The sequence below is a fragment of the Dasypus novemcinctus genome, chromosome 7 (genome assembly GCF_030445035.2).
Source record: "Dasypus novemcinctus isolate mDasNov1 chromosome 7, mDasNov1.1.hap2, whole genome shotgun sequence".
Taxonomy (NCBI): domain Eukaryota; kingdom Metazoa; phylum Chordata; class Mammalia; order Cingulata; family Dasypodidae; genus Dasypus; species Dasypus novemcinctus.
Window position 1 is genome coordinate 83,157,463 of NC_080679.1, and position 25,771 is coordinate 83,183,233.

General features: G+C 35.1%; 1 protein-coding gene across 3 annotated transcripts in view; it reads right to left on the reverse strand.

The window, feature by feature from the left end:
- CSRNP3 (cysteine and serine rich nuclear protein 3) overlaps positions 1–25,771 on the reverse strand; it is a 211,677-nt gene that overhangs the window by 54,549 nt on the left and 131,357 nt on the right. For all 3 annotated transcript variants that reach the window (XM_023590486.3, XM_071216336.1, XM_071216337.1), the window contains one exon: positions 22,367–22,537. In XM_023590486.3, coding sequence (XP_023446254.2) covers positions 22,367–22,514 — 148 coding nt within the window. In that variant the 5' untranslated portion in view covers positions 22,515–22,537. The remainder of the gene's footprint in view (positions 1–22,366; positions 22,538–25,771) is intronic.

The window sequence follows — 25,771 nt, forward strand, 5'->3', positions numbered from 1 at the left end:
GAGGAAAGGAGTAAATGAGGCCAAAAAACAGGGGAAGGAAAGATAAAGCATGCATGTGAATGGTTCATGTTGGCTCATGTGGAGTGTGAACATGACACACATGTGTGTATGCACATGTGAGTGAAGACTAAAATATGCTGACACTGTTTAAATAGATTTTTTCCAAGGGTACAAACTGTATCAAAAATAAGATGAAAGGGGACAATGATGAGAACTTGTAGTAGAGTCTCTTTAATAAAGTTATTTTTTGCAATTAAACAAAGAAAATAAACATCTTAGACAGCCCTGCCTCTGAAAAACCTTCCCAGTCCATATTCCTTTCAGGCAGTAATAAGCTTCTTCTATGCGGTTTCTTTCTTTCTTTTTTTTTTAATTTCTAAGGACTCACTTTATTCTCCACTGAAAGTTGTTTGCATCTTCTTTTCCTGACAGTAAAACTGGGAGTTCCTTGAGGGCCAGCACTTGTTTTATTTTGTTTTTTGTTTTTTTCCATTCTTAGCATACCAAATGGAGGAACAATTGAGTTAAAATTGTGCCTGCTAGGAGGAAAGTGAGATGAAAAGTCAGAAAAGAAAGCCAGAGTTGGCATCAATGGTATTCAAAAAAGGATTGAAGGAAGTGAGCAGAACACAAATGATAATACTTTGGTAGGATGCCTGCTGTAAAAGCTGCCAAGAACAGCTGTGGTAGCACGAGATTCAGCCCAACACGTGGGACTACAATGATCCAGGATTGCTTACCAAGAACTGGTATTTGTGTAGTTTGAATTTAGATTTCCAGCTCAATATAAATAAGCACACCTAGATTCTGTACAATGGGGAAAGATTAGCATAGGGTAATCTGTACAATGGGGAAAAATTAGCATAGGGTAAGAGAAGCAAGGCTACCTATACGGTGATAACTTCTTTTTGAAAGAGTAAATTTCAGTAAAAGCAGATTAGAAAGAGGTAAACTAAAGAATTATTCATACATATAAGAGAGGATAAAATTGGGGGATGAAAAACAACTTGAGGCCATTTAATTCACAGGCAATGTTGACATTTTAGTGGGAGAAAAGTAATTGTAAATGTAATGTCCTTCAGATAAATTCCTTATATGAAAATATGTGAGGATCCACTGAATAAGGAGATGCTCCTAAAGTCCCCAACAAATGTAAGACATCAGTCATTGCATATATGGGCTACCATACACTATGGGTTTACACTATAGAAAATAATGGAAAACAACCACAATTTATCAGGAATGTGTTTGTAATATTTCATGAATTATATGATAATATTGAAATCAAATATTTTCTGTTCTATTAACCTTCTACACAATTCTTAAATGAAATAAACATTTATGTAGTGTTGATTTTAATAAAGTTATCTATTTGGAAGTGACAAACATCTGCAGGATGCCAACGGAGTTATGTACCCAGAAAAAAACATGTTCTTGATCCATTTCTGTGAGTGTGAACCCATTGTAAATAGGACCTTTTGAAGATGTTATTTTTAGTTAAGTGTAGTCAACTGAATCTGGATGATTCTTAATATGATTACTGGAGGCTTTATAAAGAGAAAGATACAGGAAGAAGCTAGAAGCTGGAAGTCAATGGAATCTAGAAGAGAAAGAGGGCATCGCCTTGTGACAAAAAGCCAAGGAATTGAAGGATGGCTGGCAAGCCAGAATGCTATAGACTTGGGGAGGAAGCAAGCCTTCCAGCCTCTGAAACTGTGAGCCAATGAAGTCCTGTTGTTAAACCAATCCATTGTGTGGTACTTGTCATAGCAGCTGGGAACTCACAGTTGAATGTATCCTTACTTCTGGAAAAGTATTTTAGTATCTGGGACAGTGGTTTTTCAATGTTTTCAAGACTGAGGCTCTTATTTAATATAAAAAATTATTATTGCCCATATTATCTTTGAATTGAAAAAAATGCATGTTAATAAAAGCCACTTTGGACTCAGAAATCATTCTAAGTAAATATGGTCTATTTAATTATAAGAGTATCTTCACAGATTTCAATGAAACAGCAAATTAAAAATAATATTTCTTGACTTTCTAGGCAACATTTGGTGCTTTTTTGGTTTTTGGAGAGCAGGTGATCAGATACTTTAGGTCATTTTTAAAAGGTTTATACAAGCAAGGCTCAACTCTGGCTTAGTAAAATTTACCAAAAAGAAAAACTCTGTAAAAATGTATAGTGCTTATATGCTGTATCCTATAAAATGTATAGAAAACCATATAATAAGTAATTTAACCACAAAGTTGCCTTCTTTCTCCTCTGAAAATATTCGCAATTAAGTAATTTTGCTTGTATGATACATAAAACCTCTCAAAAGGAGAGAGGGAGAAGAAAAGATTGGACAGCCTCTGGGTGTCCACGTCAGATCACACCCTTCATCTGAGGATTTGTCTTTGATTTCCAAGCCTTACTTTTATTAAGAGTCTATTCTTCCACTCAGAGTGGTAAGTTTGGCCTTTCTTAATAATTAAAAGAATGGCTTCCCTAGTAAGTTTGAAAACTCTTTATCATTAGAATTTCTAAGCTTAGACGTTTTAAAGAGTCCTTCAGATTTGGGTTGTTGTATAAGCAATTCAGTACCTTTTTCTGACTGAGCTGGTAGGAAATACTCTCATGTCAAAATTACCTATACTAGGATCTAAGCTTTTGAGTAAACTCTAGGATTTCTGAGCCTCCAACTCTTCTTTTTTAATGTTTTGCATTTGTGTGTACATTCAGAACTTTATAACTGACAAAGCAGACGTTTTTCTCTATAGATTTCTGCCCCTTTTTTGATTTTGCCAGCATCTAGGGGGTACAGTATAGGGCAGTACAGTCACACACCGCTTGCTCCCTGGCCTCATTGCTTTACAAATATCTTCTGGTAGCAAAAGGAGTCACTGTGATTCCATGGTTGCAATTGTCAAATTGTGTGAATTTGACTTAAAAGAAGGTTAAGTAGGAAGAAAAAATACCTTGTGATTTTTAAATGTCATAACACAATAAATGAGAAATTAGGACATAGAAGAGGAGATCGGGGTTTCCCTATAGTAAATCCCTCATCTATTCTGTCTTCTTCTAAAAACAATTTTAGGTAAAATTATGAATTAGAAGAGATTTGGGTTGAGTACTCCTTTTTTTTTGTCTTTATTTTTTTAATGTTACATTAAAAAAATATGAGGTCCCCACACACTTCCCACCCCCCTCTTCCCACTCCTCCCCCCACTCCTCCCCCCATAATAACAACCTCCTCCATCATCATGAGACGTCCACTGCACTTGGTGAATACATCTCTGAGCACCGCTGCACCTCATGGTCAATGATCCACACCATAGCCCACACTCTCCCACAGTCCACCCAGTGGGTCATGGGAGGACACACAATGTCCGGTAACTGTTCCTGCAGCACCACCCAGGACAATCCCAACACCCGAAAATGCCCCCACATCACATCTCTTCCTCCCACTCCCTACCCTCAGCAGCCACCATGGTCACTTTCTCCACACCAATGCCACACTTTCTTCGATTACTAATCACAATAGTTCACGTATAGAATATCAGTAAGTCCACTCTAATCCATACTCTATTCCTCCATTATGTGGACCTTAGAATGGTTGTGCCCACTCCACAGGGTTGAGTACTCTTTTTGTTGCTCCCTGTCTTGACTTTCCTGGAGTTCTCCTATAATTCAGACACCTAGAACACTCAAGGGCTCCAGCATCTTCTCTTAGAGAGAAAGCTTTTCATACTACCTTTACCGTGTGAGAGCCTTATGAAGTCCTTTAAAACCATGCTATTTAACCATTCCTAAAGAAAAAAGTGAATGGTAAGGGTGTGTCTAAATGAAAAGGAATGTGTTCCCAACATGTCACAGCATCTTTGAATAAGAAGGCCTCACAAACTCTCATATGACAAACAGCAACATCAACAGAGCAATTGGCATGCTCCTGGTATATGCTCTTTCTCCAGCCTCTCCTACGTTCCCAAATCACTCTTCAAGCCAAACTCAATATATTTGATTTTCCCAAGGAACCCTCTACAATTAATCTCACAGCACTCCACATCCCATGAAGGCCATTATTTCCAACACTTCAAAATCATTCAGCATATATGATTTGCTCTGTGTGGGTTCTGGGGTAGGGGTAGGTAGATAACAAAGATTTCCTAATGCTTACTGCAAAATTATGTGAAATTATTTAATCTGTGTAGATGTCAAGTTTTAGTTATTGGTTCATACTGTCATCCTGATGAATGCTGTAGCTCCTAAATATCAAATATGCCTAACTTTGTGAAATTCATAAAGCCCAATTAAATTATAGGACCGTTAGGTTGGTTAGTAAATATTCATGAATGTTGATGACAATAACAGTCAAGTTAACGAAAAATGTGCTGCAGTTTCCAACAGGGGAAAAAAAGGCAGTCATAGTTTTTCAAGAAACTACTTAAAGACAGCACAGCAGAAACACCTGCCACCACTGCACTAAGACCCAAATGGAACACTTTTTGTTGGTATATTGTTGGTGACTTTTGTTTACAAAAGTCAATTTTAATTATGGTGATAATTTTTCACTTACTTATCTACCCTCCAGCCAGAATACACATTGCAGCTATCCAATCAAAATTAGGGATATTCAGTGTCAATGGAACAGAATGGAGCTGATATAGTGGTCAGTCTGTGACTGAAGTCAACCTTGGTGCTTATAACTTTAAATTCTAACCAACAACACTAAATGACCACAGAAGAAGACTAGAACTGAGAAAGTTTAGAAATATTAGAGAGAAAATGGATCATTTAAACACAAGTGAAATATATCTTTGTCATTACCTGACTTCTTGCAGTTTTAAGAATCTGTAATGAGTTAATGTTTATGAAAATTAACAAGATTCCATTTTATCAGTTACAAGACAAAGACTTTTTTGCACTTAGAGCATTCAAAAACTAAAAGTGCAAAAAAAATCTTAAAGAATACCAAAAAGTGGTGAGTTTTAAACTAATTGTAGGGCTAACCTAGCAGGCTTCTAGTAAATGATTAACTACTTGTCAAAAAATGCAAACATTTATTATAAATTTTATTAGTATAAAGAATGCATAGCACACAGTTTACAAATAATAATGATAATAAAATATACTCTATTGTAGTTCAACAGAATGAATTGGTAATTGATTTTTATCTAATTTTATTTTTATATCCATAGCAAACTTATAGGTCAATTGACAGATATGTGAAGCTCAGACACAAATACTGATTGACATATTCATTTAAGTAAGTGGGTAAAAGGAAAATGAAACAACAAAGACATGTTGAAACTTTGCTTGTTCATCATTGTAATTGACTTCGTTGTTGAATGGATACTTACTTTGAATACTGGAAGGTTATTTATTCAGATTTTCTGCATATGTGCTAGCAGCAAAGCAAAGCTAAAGAAATGACAAGTTTAATCAAGGCATCATCAAGGTGATACTTTCTTCCTGAAGACTGGCAGCTTGTAATCCTTGGCCACTTTGTCATATCATAAATCACATGGTGGCATCTGCTGGTCCCACTCTTCTGGGTTTCACTGTTTTCAACTTCTTGCTCCCGTGGCTTTCTCTTTGTCTGAATTCATTCAGCTATAAAGGACTCCAGGAATAGGATTAAGACCCATCCTGACTGAGGTGGAGCATACCCTAACAGAAGTAGCCTCATCAAAAGGTCCTACATCCACAGGAATGGATTACATTTAAGAACACAGTTTTCTGGAGTACATACAGCTTCAAACCACCACATTCAACTTTTAGCAATTGGTTCTTGTGAGCCGGTACACGCCTGCACTAGGGCATTCCTTGCCTTAAATATACATTATATTAATGTAATTTTCATGGGAATGACTCAAAGCACAACATAAACATAAAGGCAAAAGGAAAAGAGGTATTTTATATCTGGAAAATAGTATTTTTAGAATTTTAGTGTTTTGATATCACTAACTGATATTTTCTCCTAAATGTCCTCAAACCTTTGATAAAATGAATGCATGTAGTATTCTCATACATACTTCTTCACACATTAATATTTCTATTACTCTGGAATTCTAAAGCAATTGATTATGCAACTATAAACATAATCCAGTTTTGGAAACTGGGTAACTAATTGATTACTGAGAATCACCCAAAAAATAATATTAAAAAAGGCTTCCCATAGGGCAAACAGCGTCTAATACTTCGGCAAGCATAATTGTCATGGTTTTGTAAGTATCACCTAGGTAAAACAGTGGTAAACTTTGTTGAAAAAAGAGTCAAAGGAGAGAGCAAATATGTTAAACTAAGAAATATATTTACTTTCTTGCAATATAAATAAAGGCTGTGTGTACAACGAAGACTGGCTTACTTTTAATTAAATAATTTCAGTGGTTTTTTTTATGTGCAGAAAATTGGGTAGAATGGATAGAATTCTCAGGTAGAAATCTGCAAGCGTTAGAATAAAGGCTGGATGAAAAACTGCCTATTAGAGAACAAAAATAAAGCTTCATTGAGCAGGTACTTTGAAACTTCCATCGAAAGCATAGAGTTAAGAGTTCAGACATCACAGTGCTGCTGGCCTGGGTCTGAATCTGGCTCTATCGCTTAGTAACTGTTTTCATTTCCTTGGCTGCTCAAGTAAATACCATGCAAAGGGGTGGCTTAAACAATGAGAATTTAATGGCTCAAGGACTGTTTTGAGACTAAGAGAAAACCCAAATTAAGATGACATCAAGGCGATGTTTTCTCTTCTGACCGTAGTGTTCTGGGGCTGGCTGCAATCCTAGGTCATTGGCTCCTGTGTCACAGGGCACTGCACATGGCCCCTTCTCCTGCCCTCTCAGTTCTCTTCTGGGTTCCCTTGCATTCAGTTTCTTACTTCTTGTTACTTTCTTTTTCTCCAAATTCCATTCCATTTATGGAGGACTCCAGTAAGAGGATTAAGATCCATCCTGAATGAGGTGGGCCACACCTGAACTAAAGTAACCTCATCAAAAAGTCCTCCTTACAGTGGGCTCACACCACAGGAATGGATTAAGTTTAAGAGCATGTTTTCCTGGGGTACATGCAACTCCAAACCACCACAATAACGGCAGGACCTAGGAAAAATACTCAACTCCAGTTTCCTCATCTGTAAAAGTAAGATTAAAAAACTACCTATTTCATAGAATTGTTATGAAAATTAAATGTGTTAATGCATGCGAACTGTAATAGTACATATCATTTTTTTCAAACCTCACATTTCTTTTACATTCGAAAAGAAACCCATCCTTATTGTGAGATTGGAATAGATTCAGTCTCTTAACTGAGAACCTTAAGAGATTTAAATTGAAATAGTAGCAATTGGTTTCACAAAGTATATTATTAATAATCAACTTGCAGTCTGTGCTGTCTGTTTTGAGTCAATGCTCCCCCTGCTCGCTACTTTTCTCTTTTCCTAATCCCACATTCTGAGCGTACAAGCTGCCATTTTCATTCTCATCAACAACATTATCTTGTCTCTCCCTCCTCTCTTTCTAACTTTTAAGCCCAAGTTATTATTCATTTCTTCAAGTAAATTATCTTTGAAAAATATTTTAGAAAAATTTAAGAAATGCCTATGCCAACACTTATTTCTCTGTCCTGGTATTAATACAAAAGTTATGCTTTATTGATGCTCTGATACTGCCTGGAGTTCAGGGGAATGCATCCAAAAGACATCAAGCAAAAGCTTGCTATGACTATTTCCCATAAATCATATCTTGGAGTGCACTCATAAAAGCTCTCACATGTTTCCATTAAGATGGACTATAAGAGAGCTCAGCAAATGGCTGACGGTAATGAACCCACAGATATTTTTAAAGCCTGATGTGGTCAATCAAGGGGAAGGCAGGTGCCAAAACACCCCTTTCTCTGCAGCTCTGAAGCATTTCCTGCAGGAAAGTTGGCCTGGTTGGTAGGTGCTACAATGCATCCTCTCAATCATAACATGGCCAATAACCCTTCCTTCCCTGCTCTTTTCAGTCTGAGAAAATGAAAAAAAAAAAAAAAAATAGCCCTCAGAAAAACACAAGTGGCTCAGCTTCAGAAAAATATAAGGGGCCAATATTCTGACTATTAGACATGACATTTGAGTACAAAGATTTATGATACCACTATCAAAGTTGTATGTATGAAAGAATTAGTAAGTAAATACAGAGTATTCACCTAGAACCCAACTCATACATTTCTTGAGATTCTGTCATTTAAAATGGAAATCTATGTGCTCTTTTATTAACAGTAGACTTTATTATATTCTCTGAATTGGATGCAAAGTGTTATGAGATGCTTTCAGAAGAAGTTTGAAAAAATGATGCTAGAATAAGAAAGGCTGGTAATACTGCTTTTAACAATAATTACAGGAAAATATGTAATATAAATGTACTGGATCCAGATTCAGACTGACCTCGGATCAAAAGCTGGCTCCATTACTTATTAGCTTTGTGATTCTGGACAGTCACTCAACTTCTCTCCAAGCTTCATATGCCACAAGTGAAAATAATAGTCATGTACCCTACAGATTCTAGTGAATTTAAGTAAGATACACTGTAAGTAAGATAACACATTTAAAATATTAGCATAGCTCCTAGCATTGAACATTTAATGAACATTTGATAAATGCCAGCTATTGCTGTGATGAGTATTATAAACATATATGATTCTTTGGACAGAAGAGGGCAGGCGTAGGAAAGATCAATCTGGAAATTCTGCTGTGTTGGGATCTCATGATGTCCCCTGAATACTGCTCCACTAACCTTCAACCAAGAGTAGCAAGCTGGTGGTTGGTAAACTGAATATGGCCTCAAGAAAGATTTGTTTATTTATTCATTTACTTTTCACTTTAAAAACTAAGCCGTATTATTTTATATTAATATAGGTGTTAAATGTTTGCTAAATAAGTGCTTTAAAAAGTTTTTGCTATCAATTGATTAAAATAGAATACTAATAAGGCTAGTGTCACAATTTCAGTAACCAAAAAACGGTCCCATTGCCAATCACGACAAAAATGCCTGGTATTAAAACAAAACAAAACAAAAACAAACAAACAAAACCAATATTGGGGTGGATGTAGCTCAAGCGGTTGCGTGCCTATTTCCCAAGTATGAGGTACTGGGTTCAAGGCCCCATACCTCCTGAAAGAAAGAAAAAAAAAAGTCTGGAACTGGTTGCAAGAAGCCTGAATAATCATGGACAGCTCATGTCAAATCAAACAGTAATAAAAAGCTCAAAGTCGCCTCCTGATATAGTCACTCAAATGCCTTTTCATATGTGAAAGAGAGCAAGAAGGGTTTTATTTGATTAGATGTTACTATGATTAAATTAATTAAATTAGCATTTGATTAACATTAAATATAAAGCCTTTAGGCAGCATACTCTAGTTCCACCACTCCCTCTTGTCATGCACCTGCCTGCTTCTTATAATTCCATCACTTGTCTGGCTCTGAAGATACTTGGACTTTGCATCCCTAATCTTGATCTTTCTCAGACCCCTCAACAATTCCACCAAAAATATAACTGACATATGTCTCTTTCCTCTGGAGACCTGCTGTCTATTTAATTAGTTTTCCAGGATAGCAATAAATGAAACTCGTGTTGTCTCTCCTTGGATGATGGTGATGAGCTCATCCCTATCAGAGCTAACAGTTTTGGGCACTTAAATACAATGTAAAGCATTTTACCTGTATTTGCTCATTTAAGCCACCTCAAACAATGGTTTAGGCACTATTTATATCAGCATTTATAGAAGAGGAAAATGAAGGTTGGAGATATTCAATTACTTGCCTCTGTAGAAAAACTTTGATGATAGCCTAGGCAAGGTGACTCTCAACCCCACATTTTTAACCACTATTATAGACTGCCACCCATATGGATTTTAATAGTCATCCTAAAGAAAGCATCCCAAAGGGATCACATTAATGTGCAAATTCTAATCATGTGGTAGAAGATATTTAAGACACATAAAACCCCTTAAAATGTACTACCTAGATGTCTGCATATCCTTTTGACAAGTAGGGTAGACCTGACTAATGTTAAAACACAATTATCACATAAAAGAAAGAGACAAATGTAGATATTTAATTTTACAAATAATATTTCATGATAGAAAATGACTATGCTTCTAATTAATGCTTTAAAAAATGTTCAGGATAAATCATTCCTTCTAATTCTTCATTAATTTGTGACTTTCTTTAGAAATTTTCAGTTAGATTACTCCTTTGTGGAAACGAGATGTCCCAGAGTGAACATTTGTACATTTCAGCGAAAGACAGCTTTGAAGATAATTCATAAAAATTATTAAGCATATGAATATTCTACTCATGTCTCCCATTTTTCATTGCTCACCAAGCTGATTATCATACACAACTTCTTACTCCAAATATTGTCACCTATTTTTACTTAGTTTTATGTTATTAAACTGTCTTTTCATAATTTTAATGATCTGAACTTTGAACGCATTACCTATTTAATCAAGACGGCCCAAAACACAGACAATTAAAATAATTCACATGATTTTCATTTTTGTGGCAACTATGAGCTAAACACACCAAATGGAAAACTCTACTGGTCTCATATATGGGAACCCCAGTAGCATGCAAGCATAAACATTGAAAACACTAAGATATCCTCAAATATGCTACTATAAATAACTCAGTCAGAAAGGACTATCAGAGGCATACTACATTTGGGGATAAAAGGATTACCTCAGTTTTATGCAAATTACAATATCTCAAAAACCAACCTATTCCCAGTCACACATTTTACAAATGAAGCAACTGAGAGGTTAAATGTCAACTAAGATCAGAGCTATTTGCAACAGAATTAAAACTAGAATGATGATCTCTGGCTTCTAGGTTTTTGCTTTCTCAATAAGAACATGCTGAATGGATTTGCTGTGGAGTCAATCTAGCAAATTCAACTGATGCACTAGGGAAAGAAAACTCATAGCAAACCTAGATATCTTTCTTCCAAAAGGGCTCCCTAACGTTAAGTCAACTGCTTCATTGATGATCAATTGAAGAAATAATATTTTGTTTTAACACGAGAGGAAGAAAAAAAAAAAAGACCATGTGGGATTTATTGTACACTTTATTTTATAAGCACAAGAAGCAATTTCCAAGGGTAATTTTTTTTTATTTCTATGTCATTGTGGGACCTACAGCATGACACAAGTCCCTACATTTTAGGTCTTAGACAATGAACACATGTGAAAGGATTTCAGCAAACATTGGACAATGCCACTTGATTACCACTGCAGACAAGAAGAAGGCTTTGAATGAATATATTAAATTTAGTTCTAATTAAAGACCAAGTTTGGTCTGTGCTATGGGGCTGGCTGCCCTTTCCTATTACGAATACAATGGCAAATAAGCAGATGCATAAAAGTAAACAAAAATACTATAAAATACTTGCAAATGAAGGGGAAAGAGGGATGCTGATAGAGAAAGCAATGGGAGTGGGGTGATCCATGAACTTTAATTCCAAGTGAAAGGTTATGTAAAACTTGTTAAAAGTTATAAAATATTTCAAACTTGCAGAAAATAACTTGTACTTACTACCCATGTTTAATGGATGTTAATATTTTGCATATTTACTTCACATCTCTGCTTTTAAAATATAACGAAGTGAAACAGTACAGCTAAAGCACACCCCTATCCCACCTATCCCAGTCTTTTATCTTTTATTTCTAGTAGTAACAATTATCACAGTGTTGTGTATCATCCCTTCCTATGTATATCTTTACTTCCATAAAATAAAGTGTTGTTCTGTGGGTGTGTGTTTTAATTAAGTAATTGAAACCACAGAGTTTTCCAATTTGCTTTTTAATTCACAGTATATACATGTAGATCTGGCTATTCAATTCTTTCTCTTCCATTTTAGCATTATAAACAAACTACAGCTTATCTAATCTTAATACCAATGGATGATAGTTTTCTTTAAAAATTTTCACTGTTTTTCCTAAGTGATTGAATCATCCACAGCTCATGTCAGCATTGTATGAGAATTGTCACTCCAGCATATGCTTATCATTACATGGTATTGTCAAACTTAAATTTTGCCAATCTGATGCTATGATATATGTATAACAGCGTCTTCTTTTAATTTTAGGTTCCTTGATTCCTAGGAGTTGAATATCTGTTCATAATTCTATTACCATCTTTTTCTGTAAATTATCTGTTCATATTTTGTGCCTATTTTTTCTATGTATTACCTCTTTTCCCTATTTTTGTCTTAGGGGTTCTTTTTCTGTTCAAATATAAATCCATGTCAGTTTAATAGATTTTATGATATCTTCTAGTCTGTAGCCTGTCTTTTCACTCTCTTGATGGTGTAATAGGTCATATATACAGTTTTAATTTAATGTATACACATATATGACTTTTTATTTACGCTTTATGATTTTTTATCTCTTATTCTGGCCTCAAAAAATATTCTCCCATATTTTTTCTGCAAGTTTTACAGTTATGCTTTTTTACATTTAGGTCTTTAGTTCATCAGGAATTTATTTTTGTGTATGGATCTTATTTTATCTTTTCCTCTAAGGCTGGAAAATTGTTACAGTCATAGTCTTTCCTTTCAGTACTCATTTGCAGTGCTTCTCTGTCCCATACAAAATTGACATTTAAATGTGGGCCTATTTCTAAGCTTTCTATTTGGTGCTCATTATCTATCTGAGTTAGTTCCATAATTGTTTTAACTATTATTAATACATCATTATAAGTATTGGGATTTTTTCCTTAAAGCAAAACTCCCTTTTCCTTATTCTTTTTCAAAATTGAACATGACCATTTTCCCCCGCCCCCCACCCTGCTGTTTTTCCCGTCTGTGTCCATTTGCTGTGTGATCTTCTATATCTATTTCTCTTTTTGTCTTCTCTTCTGTTTTTTTCTCCTCTAGGATTCATTGGGATTCAATCCTGGGAACTCTGATGTGGAGAGAGGTTCCCTGTCACCTGCGCCACCTCAGTTTCTGGTTTCTGCTGCGCTACCTTGACTCTCCCCTTTGTCTCTCTTTTGTTGTGTCATCACCTTGCTGTGTGACTCATTTGCGCTGGCACTGGCTCACCATGTGGACGGACACTCAGCTCACCACACAGACACTGGCTCGCCGCATAGGCATGCTTTTTTTTTCTTTTTAACCTAGAGGCCCCAGATATCGAACCTGGGTCCTCCCATACAGTAGGTGGAAGTCTTATCGTTTCAGCCACATCTGCTTCCAAACATGACCATTTTTTAGCCCTTGACCCTTTCCTGGGAATTTTAGGACCCACTGGACCTACACATTTTTTTCTTAACTTATGGAAAATGTTAGTTATACAAAAATGTAGAAATTGGTAGAGTAAACTTCCAGCTTAATATCTCATTTTACCTAACTCTTTTTTTGCTACCTTATTTGAAATCAACTTTGAGATATCTATCATTTTTCATTCCAAATTTGCACACATATCTCTAACAGATGCAGACTTTAAACTTGCAGACTTTAGATGGGGTAATCAGGGATGGTTATACAAAAGAGCTGGTAGTTAAGCTGAAATCTGAAATCTGAAACCAAAGGACTCAGTCATGGGAAGACTATACAAGGCAGCATCTTAGAGGAGAATATGTTATGTTTAAAGAATTGAATAACAATCAAAATGGCTGGAGTTTGGAGATGGACGGAAGGAGGAGAGAAGGTTGGGGAGGAAAATGAAGGCTCAGTCATATGGGCTGTAGAGGAACAGGGAGCAAGTGGTTAATTCACTTTCAATTCACTATGGTAATGAGTTATCTGAAAGCTATCAAAGGAAAGGAAAGTAGAAAGTGACCTGATGTAATACACTGCTGGAGAGAGAAGAAGTGAAGGCTCGGACAAGAGACATAGCAAAGAGAATAGCTTGTAGGCTCCTGCAGCAGTTCAGGAAGAGATGACAGCTAAAGGACTCAGGTACTGCAACAAAAATGGTCATGAGTGGGCTTCAGATATATTTATAAAAGACAGGATTGTGGGAGAAAAAAATGAATATGAAGATAAAAATATAATTTTAAAAATCTCAGCAGACTGGAATAAAGAACTATAAATCTAGGAAGTTACTATTTATAAGGATGTGCGGTCCTGATCCTAGATTTAAAGCAAAACAAAACAACAACAAAATAAGCCATACTTATATAACGTTAGTGATCTGACTTGAAAATGCCGTTTATTCCTAACTGATTCAAATGATGGTGAAGGTGAAAGCAACTTGGATTCCCTCAAGTATTTTTTAAAGCTTACTGCATAAGTAGCTGTGCAGCATTCCATTAGACAGTGAAGTTTCTGCCTGGGAAAGCTATATATAAGCAAATGAAAGCAGAAAGGCATATGTTTGGAATGCATAATTGCAATGGGACTTAATTCAAAACATGGTTCACCATTACATGATGCCGATGTAATAACCAATAAATCAGGATCCTGATACATCACAACATCCATCAAAATAATAAATTATTGTTATTTTGTAAATTGGTATTTATTTCCACCTGTGCCATTATGAAGTTGTACAATAAATGTACGGTTTTTAAACTCTGTAAGGTTTGGTTGTACTAAGAAAAGATAATTCTTTACAATGCTGAATGGTATTTATCAAGTATTTAGCTAATTCAAAACATGGTTCACCATTACATGATGCAGATGTAATAACCAATAAATCAGGATCCTGATACATCACAACATCCATCAAAATAATAAATTATTGTTATTTTGTAAATTGGTATTTATTTCCACCTGTGCCATTATGAAGTTGTACAATAAATGTATGGTTTTTTAAACTCTGTAAGGTTTGGTTGTACTAAGAAAAGATAATTCTTTACAATGCTGAATGGTATTTATCAAGTATTTAGCAACAACTTTTGAACCACACACTACTCTAAGCACTGAGAAAAAGACATGCTTCAGCTCTAAAAATTCCCAGAAAAGTTAAGGTGAGTGCACAAATACTACAATGTAAAGGAGCATATAGGAAGTGTTGGAGAAGTGCTAAAGTGCTAATAGACCGTGAGTTACTTCAGAAACTAGACCATGTCCCATTTATTTTTGTATTTCCAGCTTCTAGTACTAGTGAAATGCATGACAAGTAATAAAAGCCTGATAAGTGTCCATTCATTCATTCATTTATACAAATATTTATTAAATGCTTACTAGGTGGTAGGCATAGCTCCTGCCTTTAATGACCTTACATTCATTCTTTCAAAACTCATTTTGCATGTCCTACTTACTAAGGTAAGGACACATAGCTGTAACACAAATACAAAGGCAGGGTGCAAGTTGAGGAGCAGTCAAGGAAATCATTTATATATGAGGTTGGAGGTAGTGGGGAAAGTTATTTGGGGAGCCTGATGAACACAATGCTTTGTGATGAGAAAGAAAATCAACCACAGGCCCCAGGAAGGATGGTTGTGTGGCAATAAGGAACAGGTGAGTTTGAAAACACAAAGTTTGTCTTTTTTTCTAAGACTTCTTAGAAGTTTTCAAGTGTTCTGAATTAAAAAGTGAAATGGGTTGAAGGATATGGGAGGCAGTGATTAAAAAAATAAAGACAAATTAAAGAACAAGTGGGGGAGGGTGGGAGGATAGGTAAAGACAAATTGGGTCTGCTATATTGGAGATAACAGTAAGTTATGAGATGAATGAGGTAAAAAAGTGGATGGGAGAAAAAAGAAACTGGGAGGAAAGAGGACTGTGTCTGAGTTTGGAATACTGAAATTTGATATTTTGGAGGTAGAGCTGTTCTAGTTTGTAAAATCATTCTGGGTGATGCCATGGACATCAGCAGCCAAAAAGAGTGGTAGTAAAGGTAGTAAAGGTCCAGGAGAGAGGTGGTCAAGAAACAGGAAACTAATGGTCCAATGGGTCATAACATGGCTAATGACATCATTAAGTTTGGTGGAGAACACTGGGATAGAAGCCAAAGTTTTTGAATGCTGGAGGATTAACAGGAGATTCTGAGGAAAAGACAGGATGAGTGGAATAAAAGGCTTAGGGAAGTTTTCATGGTGAAAAAATATTTGATTTGAACCTTGGATTAATAGTAGGTGTAGAACTTCAATAGCCAGACATTGGGAGGCAGAGTAGAGGATATTTCAGCCTGGAAGATGGTCTAAGTAAAGGTGAGAAGAGGCAGCAATGATTTACAATTTTTGATTAATTGTTACTGGAGTCTATGATTTCAGATGAAATGATGACAACAATTCTATTTTATCAGTCAATAGCCTTACAGTACACTCAAGTGAACATTTAAAAAGATGGTGACTAGCTCGAATCTGTTTTCCTTCATTCACAATTATCACAAACTCTTAGCTTCCTAACCTCCAACAAACTAACCTTAACTCCTAACAATTTGACTGGTCCGTCTCGTGTTCAGGTAAGGACAACAAACTAGTTTAGGCAGCTCTCCAGGACTGTTCCCATAAGCTAGGCCAAGAGGTTACAGGCCAGCATAGAGTGGAGCGGAGAGTCTGGATAACAGCTGAGAGTCAGGTATCTGTTGATTTGACAGCAGCTTTCCAGAGATGTCTTGACCTTTGCTGCTTCTTTTTTCCTAGTTGGTTTGGGCTCTAACTTATGATGCTGTTTTGGATTCTTGTCCTTAGACTCATACTATCACAGAGTAAGAAGGAGCTTTTGAAGGTCATGCAGTCCTACCTCCTGCTCACTCAAATTCTTCCCTTAAAATCCCTGTTTTCCATCCTGCCTGAACACTCTTCCATTGTTTGGGAAATCATTGATTTGGGAGAGGGGAAAAGGTTACTACAATTGTCTTTGTTTCACTAATTTCCCTAACATCACAATGCTGGCTAGACATAATCTGTCATCATGTCTCCAAATCTTATTTACTATTTTGAGTCTATGACTTTAACATATCTGAAAGCACCTAGCACAGAGTCATAGAATACACTAGATTTGTCAAAACTGAATCTACATCTTCAATTCATTGTAACTGCTTGGTAAATAGAACATGTTTCAGTCACACTACCGGTAAAGTTTCATGTCAGAATCTGTTTTCCACTGTTTCTTTACTTCTAAACCCATTGTGAAATGTGGAGTCAATTGGAGGGAAATGACACTGGAAAAAGACTAACTTGGGTGCACATGGTGGCACATTTATGTCCTATATATTCAGAGAGAAAAGGGAGTAAGAAAGGAAGGCAGGAAGACAGGAAACCAGGAAGGCAGAAAGGATGGAGGGAAGAAGAGGGAGAGAGACAGATTCTATTCTCAGTTCTTGCACTAGTTATGAATATATCTCTGAACTTTAAAATCTATATATATAAGAATAGTATTAAATGGTTCCTAATCACACTTTTTAAAATATATCAAATGAACTCCAGAATGTGAAAGTGTTTTGTAAATTAGAAAATCATATCTCTATATAAGATATCCACTACCTGCTTGCAGGTGCAACTTACTTATTTTTTTATTTATTTATTATTTTTTTTAAAGATACTTAGATTACATATATGTTACAGAGAATATATAGGGGATTCCCATATGCCCCACTCCCTACAACTCCGACATTTTCCCACATTAACAACATCCTTCATTAGTGTGGTACATTTGTTACAATAGAGGAACACATTTTGGAGCATTGCCACTAAGCATGGGTTATAGTTTACATGGTAGTTTACACTCTCTCCTGCACAGTTTTGTAGGTCATGGCAAGATATATAACGGTATCTGTCATTGCAATGTCATTCAGGACAATTCCCAAGTCCCGAAAATGCCCCCATATTACACCTGTTTTTCCCTCTCCTTGCCCTCTCAGAACCTCCAGTGGCCGCTGCCTCCACATCAGTGATGTAAGTTCTTACATTTTGCATGTGCAATTTATAATGTCTATCCTTTTACTTCTTGATATTTTCACTTCCTCAATCGAAATACTGTACATTTATTTGTAGAACCACTCTGTTTCAGGGAAAGTAATGTGTTCCTTTGGGGAGGATATTTTATCACACAGCATCTCATTACTCTGGTGAAACGCCAAAAACCTTGAGAGGGCAGAAAAACATTCATTCCTTTCTAGCTTCTCTGCAGCTCTGTAGCTCTCCTTTTTGACAGTACTCAAGTACAGGCTGATTAGCTAAAGAGCCATAGGGATTTGATGAAACAAAGCGTTCCACAGCAATACAGAATCCAGCTGCTTCCATCTCAAGGGAAGTACAAGATATGACCTTGGCTGACAGTTGGTAAGAATGCTAGTTGCCTAGCAAAACTCAGAAGTCAAAGGAAAAAGGCATAATGCCTTTACTGATTTATATTTTGAAGATTTTTTTTTCATCATAATGAGATGTGCTGCAGATTGAATTTTTAACAGAAAGCTTAAAATAGCATGGCATTTTGTACAACCCTAGCTGTTGACATATACCAATTTTATCAATTTCTATATTTGTAATTATAACAAAATGTTATGTTATACATTATGTTAATGCTTATATAGCACTGACTATAGGGAATAGTATAAATTGGAAAGATAAGTCCTAGATGACTAAGAATTAAATAAGGGCAACCATATTTTAAAGAATCTCAATATGCAACTAAATTTGCTTTCCTTCCTAGTGCTACCCACATTCAATAGTTTCTAAAAATCGTTCTTTATTCTAAGACAGATAATCATTTTATTTTTGAAAGTAGCAAAATGGATTAAAGAAATAGAATTTACAGCAATCATAACATTTATCAAAGTTTATGATCATAGATTCCCATGAAATAATGTACATTGGATGAATTAACAAATTAGACATTTTTCCAAAATTTGTATATCAAAATTTAGACTAGGAAAAAATCTGAAATAGATTTCTAGAATTAAGAAATCCTCTTAACTACTCCTCTCACACTGGTTAATATGCTCAGATCTCTTACACAAAAAATGTTCTAAGCAGAATTTTTGTCTTTTGATTCTTTTTTATTTCTCTCAATTTATCTCCCTCTCCACCATGTGAATACAGAGAATAAAGCAAACTATTAAGTGAAAAGTGCACTTTTTAATTAAATCACTTAATTACCTTAAAAATCATAAAAATTCTGCTAGATTTCATTTAATACAAAGTTAAATCTTTTAGTAAATCATCCATTGCCAGTTGCCACTGACATTAAATGATGAGCTGAAACCTTTCAATAACTTCTTGGATAGCATAAAATATGTCTATTTCATTTAATAGGAAAATAATCTCTGTTGTATGCAACTCATAAAGAGTCTTTGCTAGGTAGTTGAAGTATTGTATAATTTAGCTGATCATGCTATTTCAATTTGCTGAATTATGTACCTATCACAATCTGAACGACAGTTATCACTTTTTGGGTGTTTAAATTTAAAACATATTTGTTGCAGCAACACATTAATATTAACACAAATAAAAATCAAATATAAAAGTTCATACATCATTCTAATAACAAACCAAACTAATTTTAGTTTTTCAGGGTACTCTGTTATTATTTGCTCTTATGCATGAAGACTTTGCCTGAAAGCTTAGATAAGATTTTATGTTCAGTTTTCTTATTTAACATGAGATAATAAATATTTTGCATATTTCCCTGAAGTCTTCATAACTATCATGAAAATATTGTATGAGTTACCATAATTTAACGGATATTTCCCCACTCTTGGACACAAATACCCCTCCCATGTTTTTGTATTACCATAGCTCACCAATATTTTCATTTATGTGGTTTTCCCTTGTTTTTTGTTTCTCCCTTCAGATAAATTCTCTCAGTTACAGACTTTCAGATATGAATATGTTTATGGCTCTTATACATATTGTCAAATGCTTTCCAAATATCACTGCTGTTAAGAGCACCTATGTACCTATAATTTGTACAGTGGCTTTTACCAAAACTTATATATTAATATCAGTAATTTTTATTGGCAAGAGGAGGACTAATTTCACAGGAATGAAATGGGACCTCATCAGTATTGTTTTAATTTGCAATTTTATTGCTATTGATGTTAAATACTTTAAAATATTTGCTAGTCACATCCCCCAGAATGTGAATTATCTTGGTGGGAGGGTCTCAGTATTTATCTAAAAAATTTACTTGCATTTTCTAATACTCTATCTAGAATATAGCCCTATCCCATATTACCTGCAAATATCTTTTCCTAATATAGACCATTTTCCTTTTACTTTGGGCTTTGTTTTTGTAGCAGATTAGTTCAAATGTTTTCACATCATTAAGTATTTTTATCACTAAGTATTTTCCTATGTGATTTTTTTCTCTTCCTTCAAAGCTCAGATATTTATCCCACCAAATGTCTGACAATTATGCAACTTCTCCCATGATTTGATTTAAAAAAATATTTATCTATTTAATCAATATGGAACATATTTTGGCATATGCCATGATGTATGGATCTAAATTACTTCTTTTACAAATTTGCTAATGACATATACTAAAACCATTTATTAAATAATCTTTCCATATTTCATTGTTCTCTAATATTAATTTTCTCATATTCATTAAATGTATTTAATAAATTTATTAAATTGCATAGGATTTTGATATATAATATTTTTATAAATTCCTAGATCTAAAACAGTACCAGAAGCTTAAATTATATTGTTTTCTACTATGACTTGATATCTGAAATGGCTTTTCAACATTTATGGCTTCTTTTAAAAAATATCCCTTTATTCTTATTAATTTATTTTTCCAAAAAGATTTTTTAACACTCTGTCTCCTTCTAAGAAAATCCAATTTAGGATTGTATTGATACTATACTCTTATATGTATAAATTAAGAAACAACGTGTTCCTTCACTAATTAAAGTTTTCTTTTATAGCTCACAATAAACATTTTAAAGATATGCCCACTATTATAGAACTAAGAGGAAGAATGAGATAATGGAAAAGGTGGAATCATTGGAATGGAACATGTATATATATATATCTTGGTCTAAAACCTGTGTGATCTTGGAAAAGATGTTTAGTCTCTCTGAACTTCAGGCTTTTCCTCTGTATACTGAGGCAGAATTACTTTCAAAATTGCTATAAGTAGCAGGGACAATATATATAGAACTATTGGAGCATAGCATGCATCCAATAAATGTTAGTTATGATAATAATTTTTAATATAACCTGTGCTTAGCACTTGACAATTTACAAAGCTTTTTCATGTGTATTATCTCACTTGTGCTGTTTGATCTTCACAAAACCCAGTTAGATGATGCTATTTATCACTATTAGTTTTAAGACTAAATAAGTAAACATATATCTTCTTTTGAATCAAAAGCATAAGCTCATTTCATATCATCATGATATATGTAAATGCATTTGTAGATCACCTATATCACATATTAACTTTGTCACTGGATATTTTGTGTTTTTTTCCTGATATAATAATAGTGATTGCCTGTTCCTTATATTGTCTACTGAGTTTTGCTTTAAACACGTGCTGTTAATTTTAGTATGTTTATTTCATGTTCAACAGTTTTATTTAGTTCCTAATTGACTCTTACAGATGTGGTCATTTCATCTGTCTATCTATATTGTTTCTAAATAAATTCTACCTTGTGGGATCACACATTAATTAAATCAACCACTTAATTGGAAAATAGGTAAACCAAGACAAGCTATTTATCATGATATCATGATATCATGATACATGAAAATCTTCCTGTTTAGGAAGTATAAATTCAAGAAAAATTTTTTTAGTTTTTCTAGTTTCCTTTAGCTTCTAGAGTATATTACCTTACGTTTTCTCATTGGTCCTTCAAACCTTATAAGACTACCTGACAGGAAGGCCTGATGTGACAGTGTGGCAGAAAAAGGAATCAAAGGAAAATCTACATCTTTTTTATTTCCTTATTGGTTTTAAATCCTATTTTTGGGGATGTGACAAAGGGATGAGGAAGAAAGAAGTCACACTTGTATTTATGGGGGAGTTTTGCTGCTTTCTCATCTCTCCATAATGCATGGCTGGCTAAGCCTTTCCCAGCATAATCTTGAGCTTCCGTTTCTGAACACATCCCACTTTTCCCCACAGAATGCCATTTCACTTATTGACAGATGAATTTTTTTTTGAGCCTGGATTTACTCCCCACCCTGCCTTTCTCCATCTATTCCCATAACATTGGCCCATCCTTGGAAAAGAAAAAAAATAAGACGTTATTTTTCATGGAATAATTTGGTTAACATAATCAAATAATTTACTGCCAAAAGTAATCCTAAGAAAAGAATCCACTGATTTGCCTAAAAAATACTTCAGTTTCAGGAAATAGCTTTTGTTAAGATTTACTGGGAAATTAAAAACAAACAAACACACTCCTAAACAGCAATAAAGGATAAAGAAATGACCAAGACGACACCGTTATTTTCGCTGTAGACTCAGACAATCAGCTTCAGGTATGATTTTAATACTCACGGGTGAAGTGATTAGATGTGGAGGGATTGACACTGTCCCCACTGTCAGCACTTTCACTGCTAGAGACTTCATCATCTGATTCCCGCACAGAGGAGCAGGGTGAGGAACCGTCAACTTCTTCAAACTTCCTCTTTAAAATTCCACTCATAGCTGCAGTGCTGTCACATGTACCTGTAATAGGAATGGGAGCAACGAAGCATTGAGCTGAATGTGTAGTCAAGGTCTCCAGAGTCATTTTTATGTAGCCTTTTATACATGAGCTGAGCTATAGCTTTCCCTTGAAAGGATCACTAAGGAGATTTTTTTTCTATTTTCAAATTAACAAAACCAAATTAGTTGAATATGATCATTTAACCATTTGATTTCCAAATGTAATATGTTTTTCAGACATAGCTCATTTTAATTTAATACTCCTATTCCTTTTGGTTGGCAAATTGAGAAAACCCTTAAAATCTTGGGCCCATAAAGTCCTGCAAAGAAAAATAAATGTCAAGTCCCCTTATATAAATTTCATCTGGAAGAAACACGTATAATTATGCCACAACTTCAAACTCAAGTTTCAAAGTGCAAGAATCCTAATTAGCTGAGTACACTGAAGCAAAATTTTAAATTTTAGGTAGTTTCCTTTTCAATATTTGGTAGTTTCCATTTCAATATTGTAATAAGGTGAAACGTGTTGCCATGCTTCTGGGGTGCTGAATCTGCTGCCACTTTTACAGAAACATTCTAAAGCCATTTACCTGCGATGTAGCACTAATTGAGTGGGAAGTGGGTGTGGTTTCTCCTAAATCATTTCTCTAGATTGGATGGGCTTTCTTCTCTACTTGGGCTGCCCTTTCTCTACTTTCTCCATTTTAAATTTACACATGACAGTCAGCTATAGGGCTTAAGCTTTCCTTGCAGTGTAAGGATATTTGGAGGAATATGCTATATATAAATTAGCTTAGATATAAGTACATGTTCTTACGTACCTAAATTAGGTTAACAGCTCAAAGTATTACTAAGTCAATTCCATGAATTCCATCTTCCAGCTCATTTTTGTCAGCTGGTTTTAACTCTTATTTGAGTCCTTAAAGCCACTCTGTTCTTTTCCTGTCAGGACTTTTGCCATCAGTCCTGTTGATCAGGAGGAAGAAAGACCCTTAGAACTATTCTGATGTCCATTCTGTAACAGGATCGAAGCACCACTCTCAGAAATATCTGAAATCCCCCCTTCCCTGTGCAGATCACATAACAACCTGCTGAGATGGGCTAGCTCTTCAAGAGCTCATTTAGTGGTTTTCAAAGTGATTGATACCCCTGGATCAGCAAACACAGCATCACCTGGGAGGAAAATATTTTTAGAAATTCAAATTCTCAGGCCCCACTCCAAATCTACCAAATTGGAAACCCTGGGGTTGGGACCCAGCATTCTATGCTTTAGGAAGTGCTCCAGCAGCTTCTGATGCAGATCTAATTTGGGAACCACTTTTCTAATTTCTAGTCCTCTCATCATAGTTCCCTCCTGCATTTCTGTGGATGTGTCCACACTCCAGCCATAGAGTCCCATTACCAGGACCATTTCCTAGTCGAAAATCTCTTCCTTGGCTGTTCCTGGTGTGATTTTTACTAAAATAAGTACAGTATTAGATATGCCTAAGTATTTCTTATTAATTACAATTTATCCCATTAGCACCAATGTTGAGTAACTACTGAGCACCTACTAACTCCTTCTTGTGTAAGATAGGGACACAAAACAAAATAGAACAAGGTACCTGCCTTCAGGGAGCTAACATCCACTATGCTAGCCTGCATCAGAGTCAATCCTACTGTCTTGTTTTATTAATCCATGTCTTTTGTATGACTATTATACTAACAATAAAGACAACTGATAGCAATAGGAGATAATGCATTGTCTGCTTTTTTGAGAACGAAATTTCTATTTCACCCTCATTTTACCACTATTCAGTTAACATATTATTTTCTCCATCTTTAAGAGTGTGAAATGCATAAAATGTTCATGCATATCTGAGCAGAGCAAAGAGGGAAAAAAGATATTTTAAGTAAAGTTCTTGAAATAAAAGTAGGACAGGATATAAATTTTAAAATGGTTCACTTCAAACAAGATGCAAAATAATTCACAAGGGAAAGACTCCAAGACACAAAGTAAAACAAGACAGAAACTCATGTTTAAAAAGTACATTTTTATAATAAGATATTGCAAAAGAACTGTTAAAAATCATGTCCTTTTCAAACCCTGTTTCCCAAGTTCTACCCATACCAGCTTCCTTATGAAAGGCAGATTTCTCAAGAACTAGGACATTCAATAGGGCAATAGGGTACAGAGAACCATCTTTCCACATCACAAAAGGTGGTTCTTGATACTCTTCTCTTCCTTTTCCACTTCCTCAACAACAAGAAGAGAGAATTTTGGAGGAATAAGTGAATTGAAAAGCCTCCTTTTGTATGTAGAATCTTATCTAGATTCAGTGCGGGAGTGGTAAAGGAAGCTTGTGGTTTTATGTCCTCTAGACCTATGTACTGGGAAAGAAAAGAATACAAGGATTAGGGAAAAGTTGTGTATACTTGGTTTGAATGCATCTTGTACTGATTTTCTTGGACTTTGAGGTTGGCAGTATTTCGCTGCTAGATATACTTCTAGGTGAAAAGGAATACCTGTTGTATAGCTGCCATAGTGAAAGACCCACATATTATATTTTTGTTCCTAAAGATGAGGCATAACTAAATCTGGTATATAACAAGTCAGTGTAAAGGTGGTCAACATTTCAAATTGTTTTTATATAGCATCAAAGCCCAAAGAACAGAAGATAAAGCTGGATAGGCATTAATTTATTCTAGACAGGAGAAACTGAAAGTTGAAACCTCCAGAAAAGTCATTTTCCCCACAGCTACCACTTTGTAATTCATGACACACTTGCCAATCAAGTGCACCACCATTTGTCACTCGGACTAAGGCAAGGGCCTCTTATTTATTCACTCCCATTCAGTATTATTCTCATTCAAAAACTTAAAATGCAAATTTGATCATGTTACTCTATGACTTAAAATTCTTAAGTGACTTCAGATTGCTTTAGGATAAAGTTCAAGATCCTTAATGGTTTATAAAATCCTTAACAATCTAGCTTGGCTAGCCTCTTCATCCTCATTTTGAACCACTGGCCTTGTCTATATTTCAGCTCTAATCTTTCAGTTTCTCCAACTTAACATTTCTCTGTGTCCTCTAGTCCTTTTGATATACCATTCATTTGATCTGCTTTTAAATTTTTTCCACAGCACTTGCCACCTTCTAAATTCTTCTTACTTATGTATTTCTATGTTTATTATTTACTCTTTTTATACCTTGATAGAACATACAAGGGCAGAGATCTTAGTTTTGTTTACTGATGTTCCAAGGGCCTAGAACAG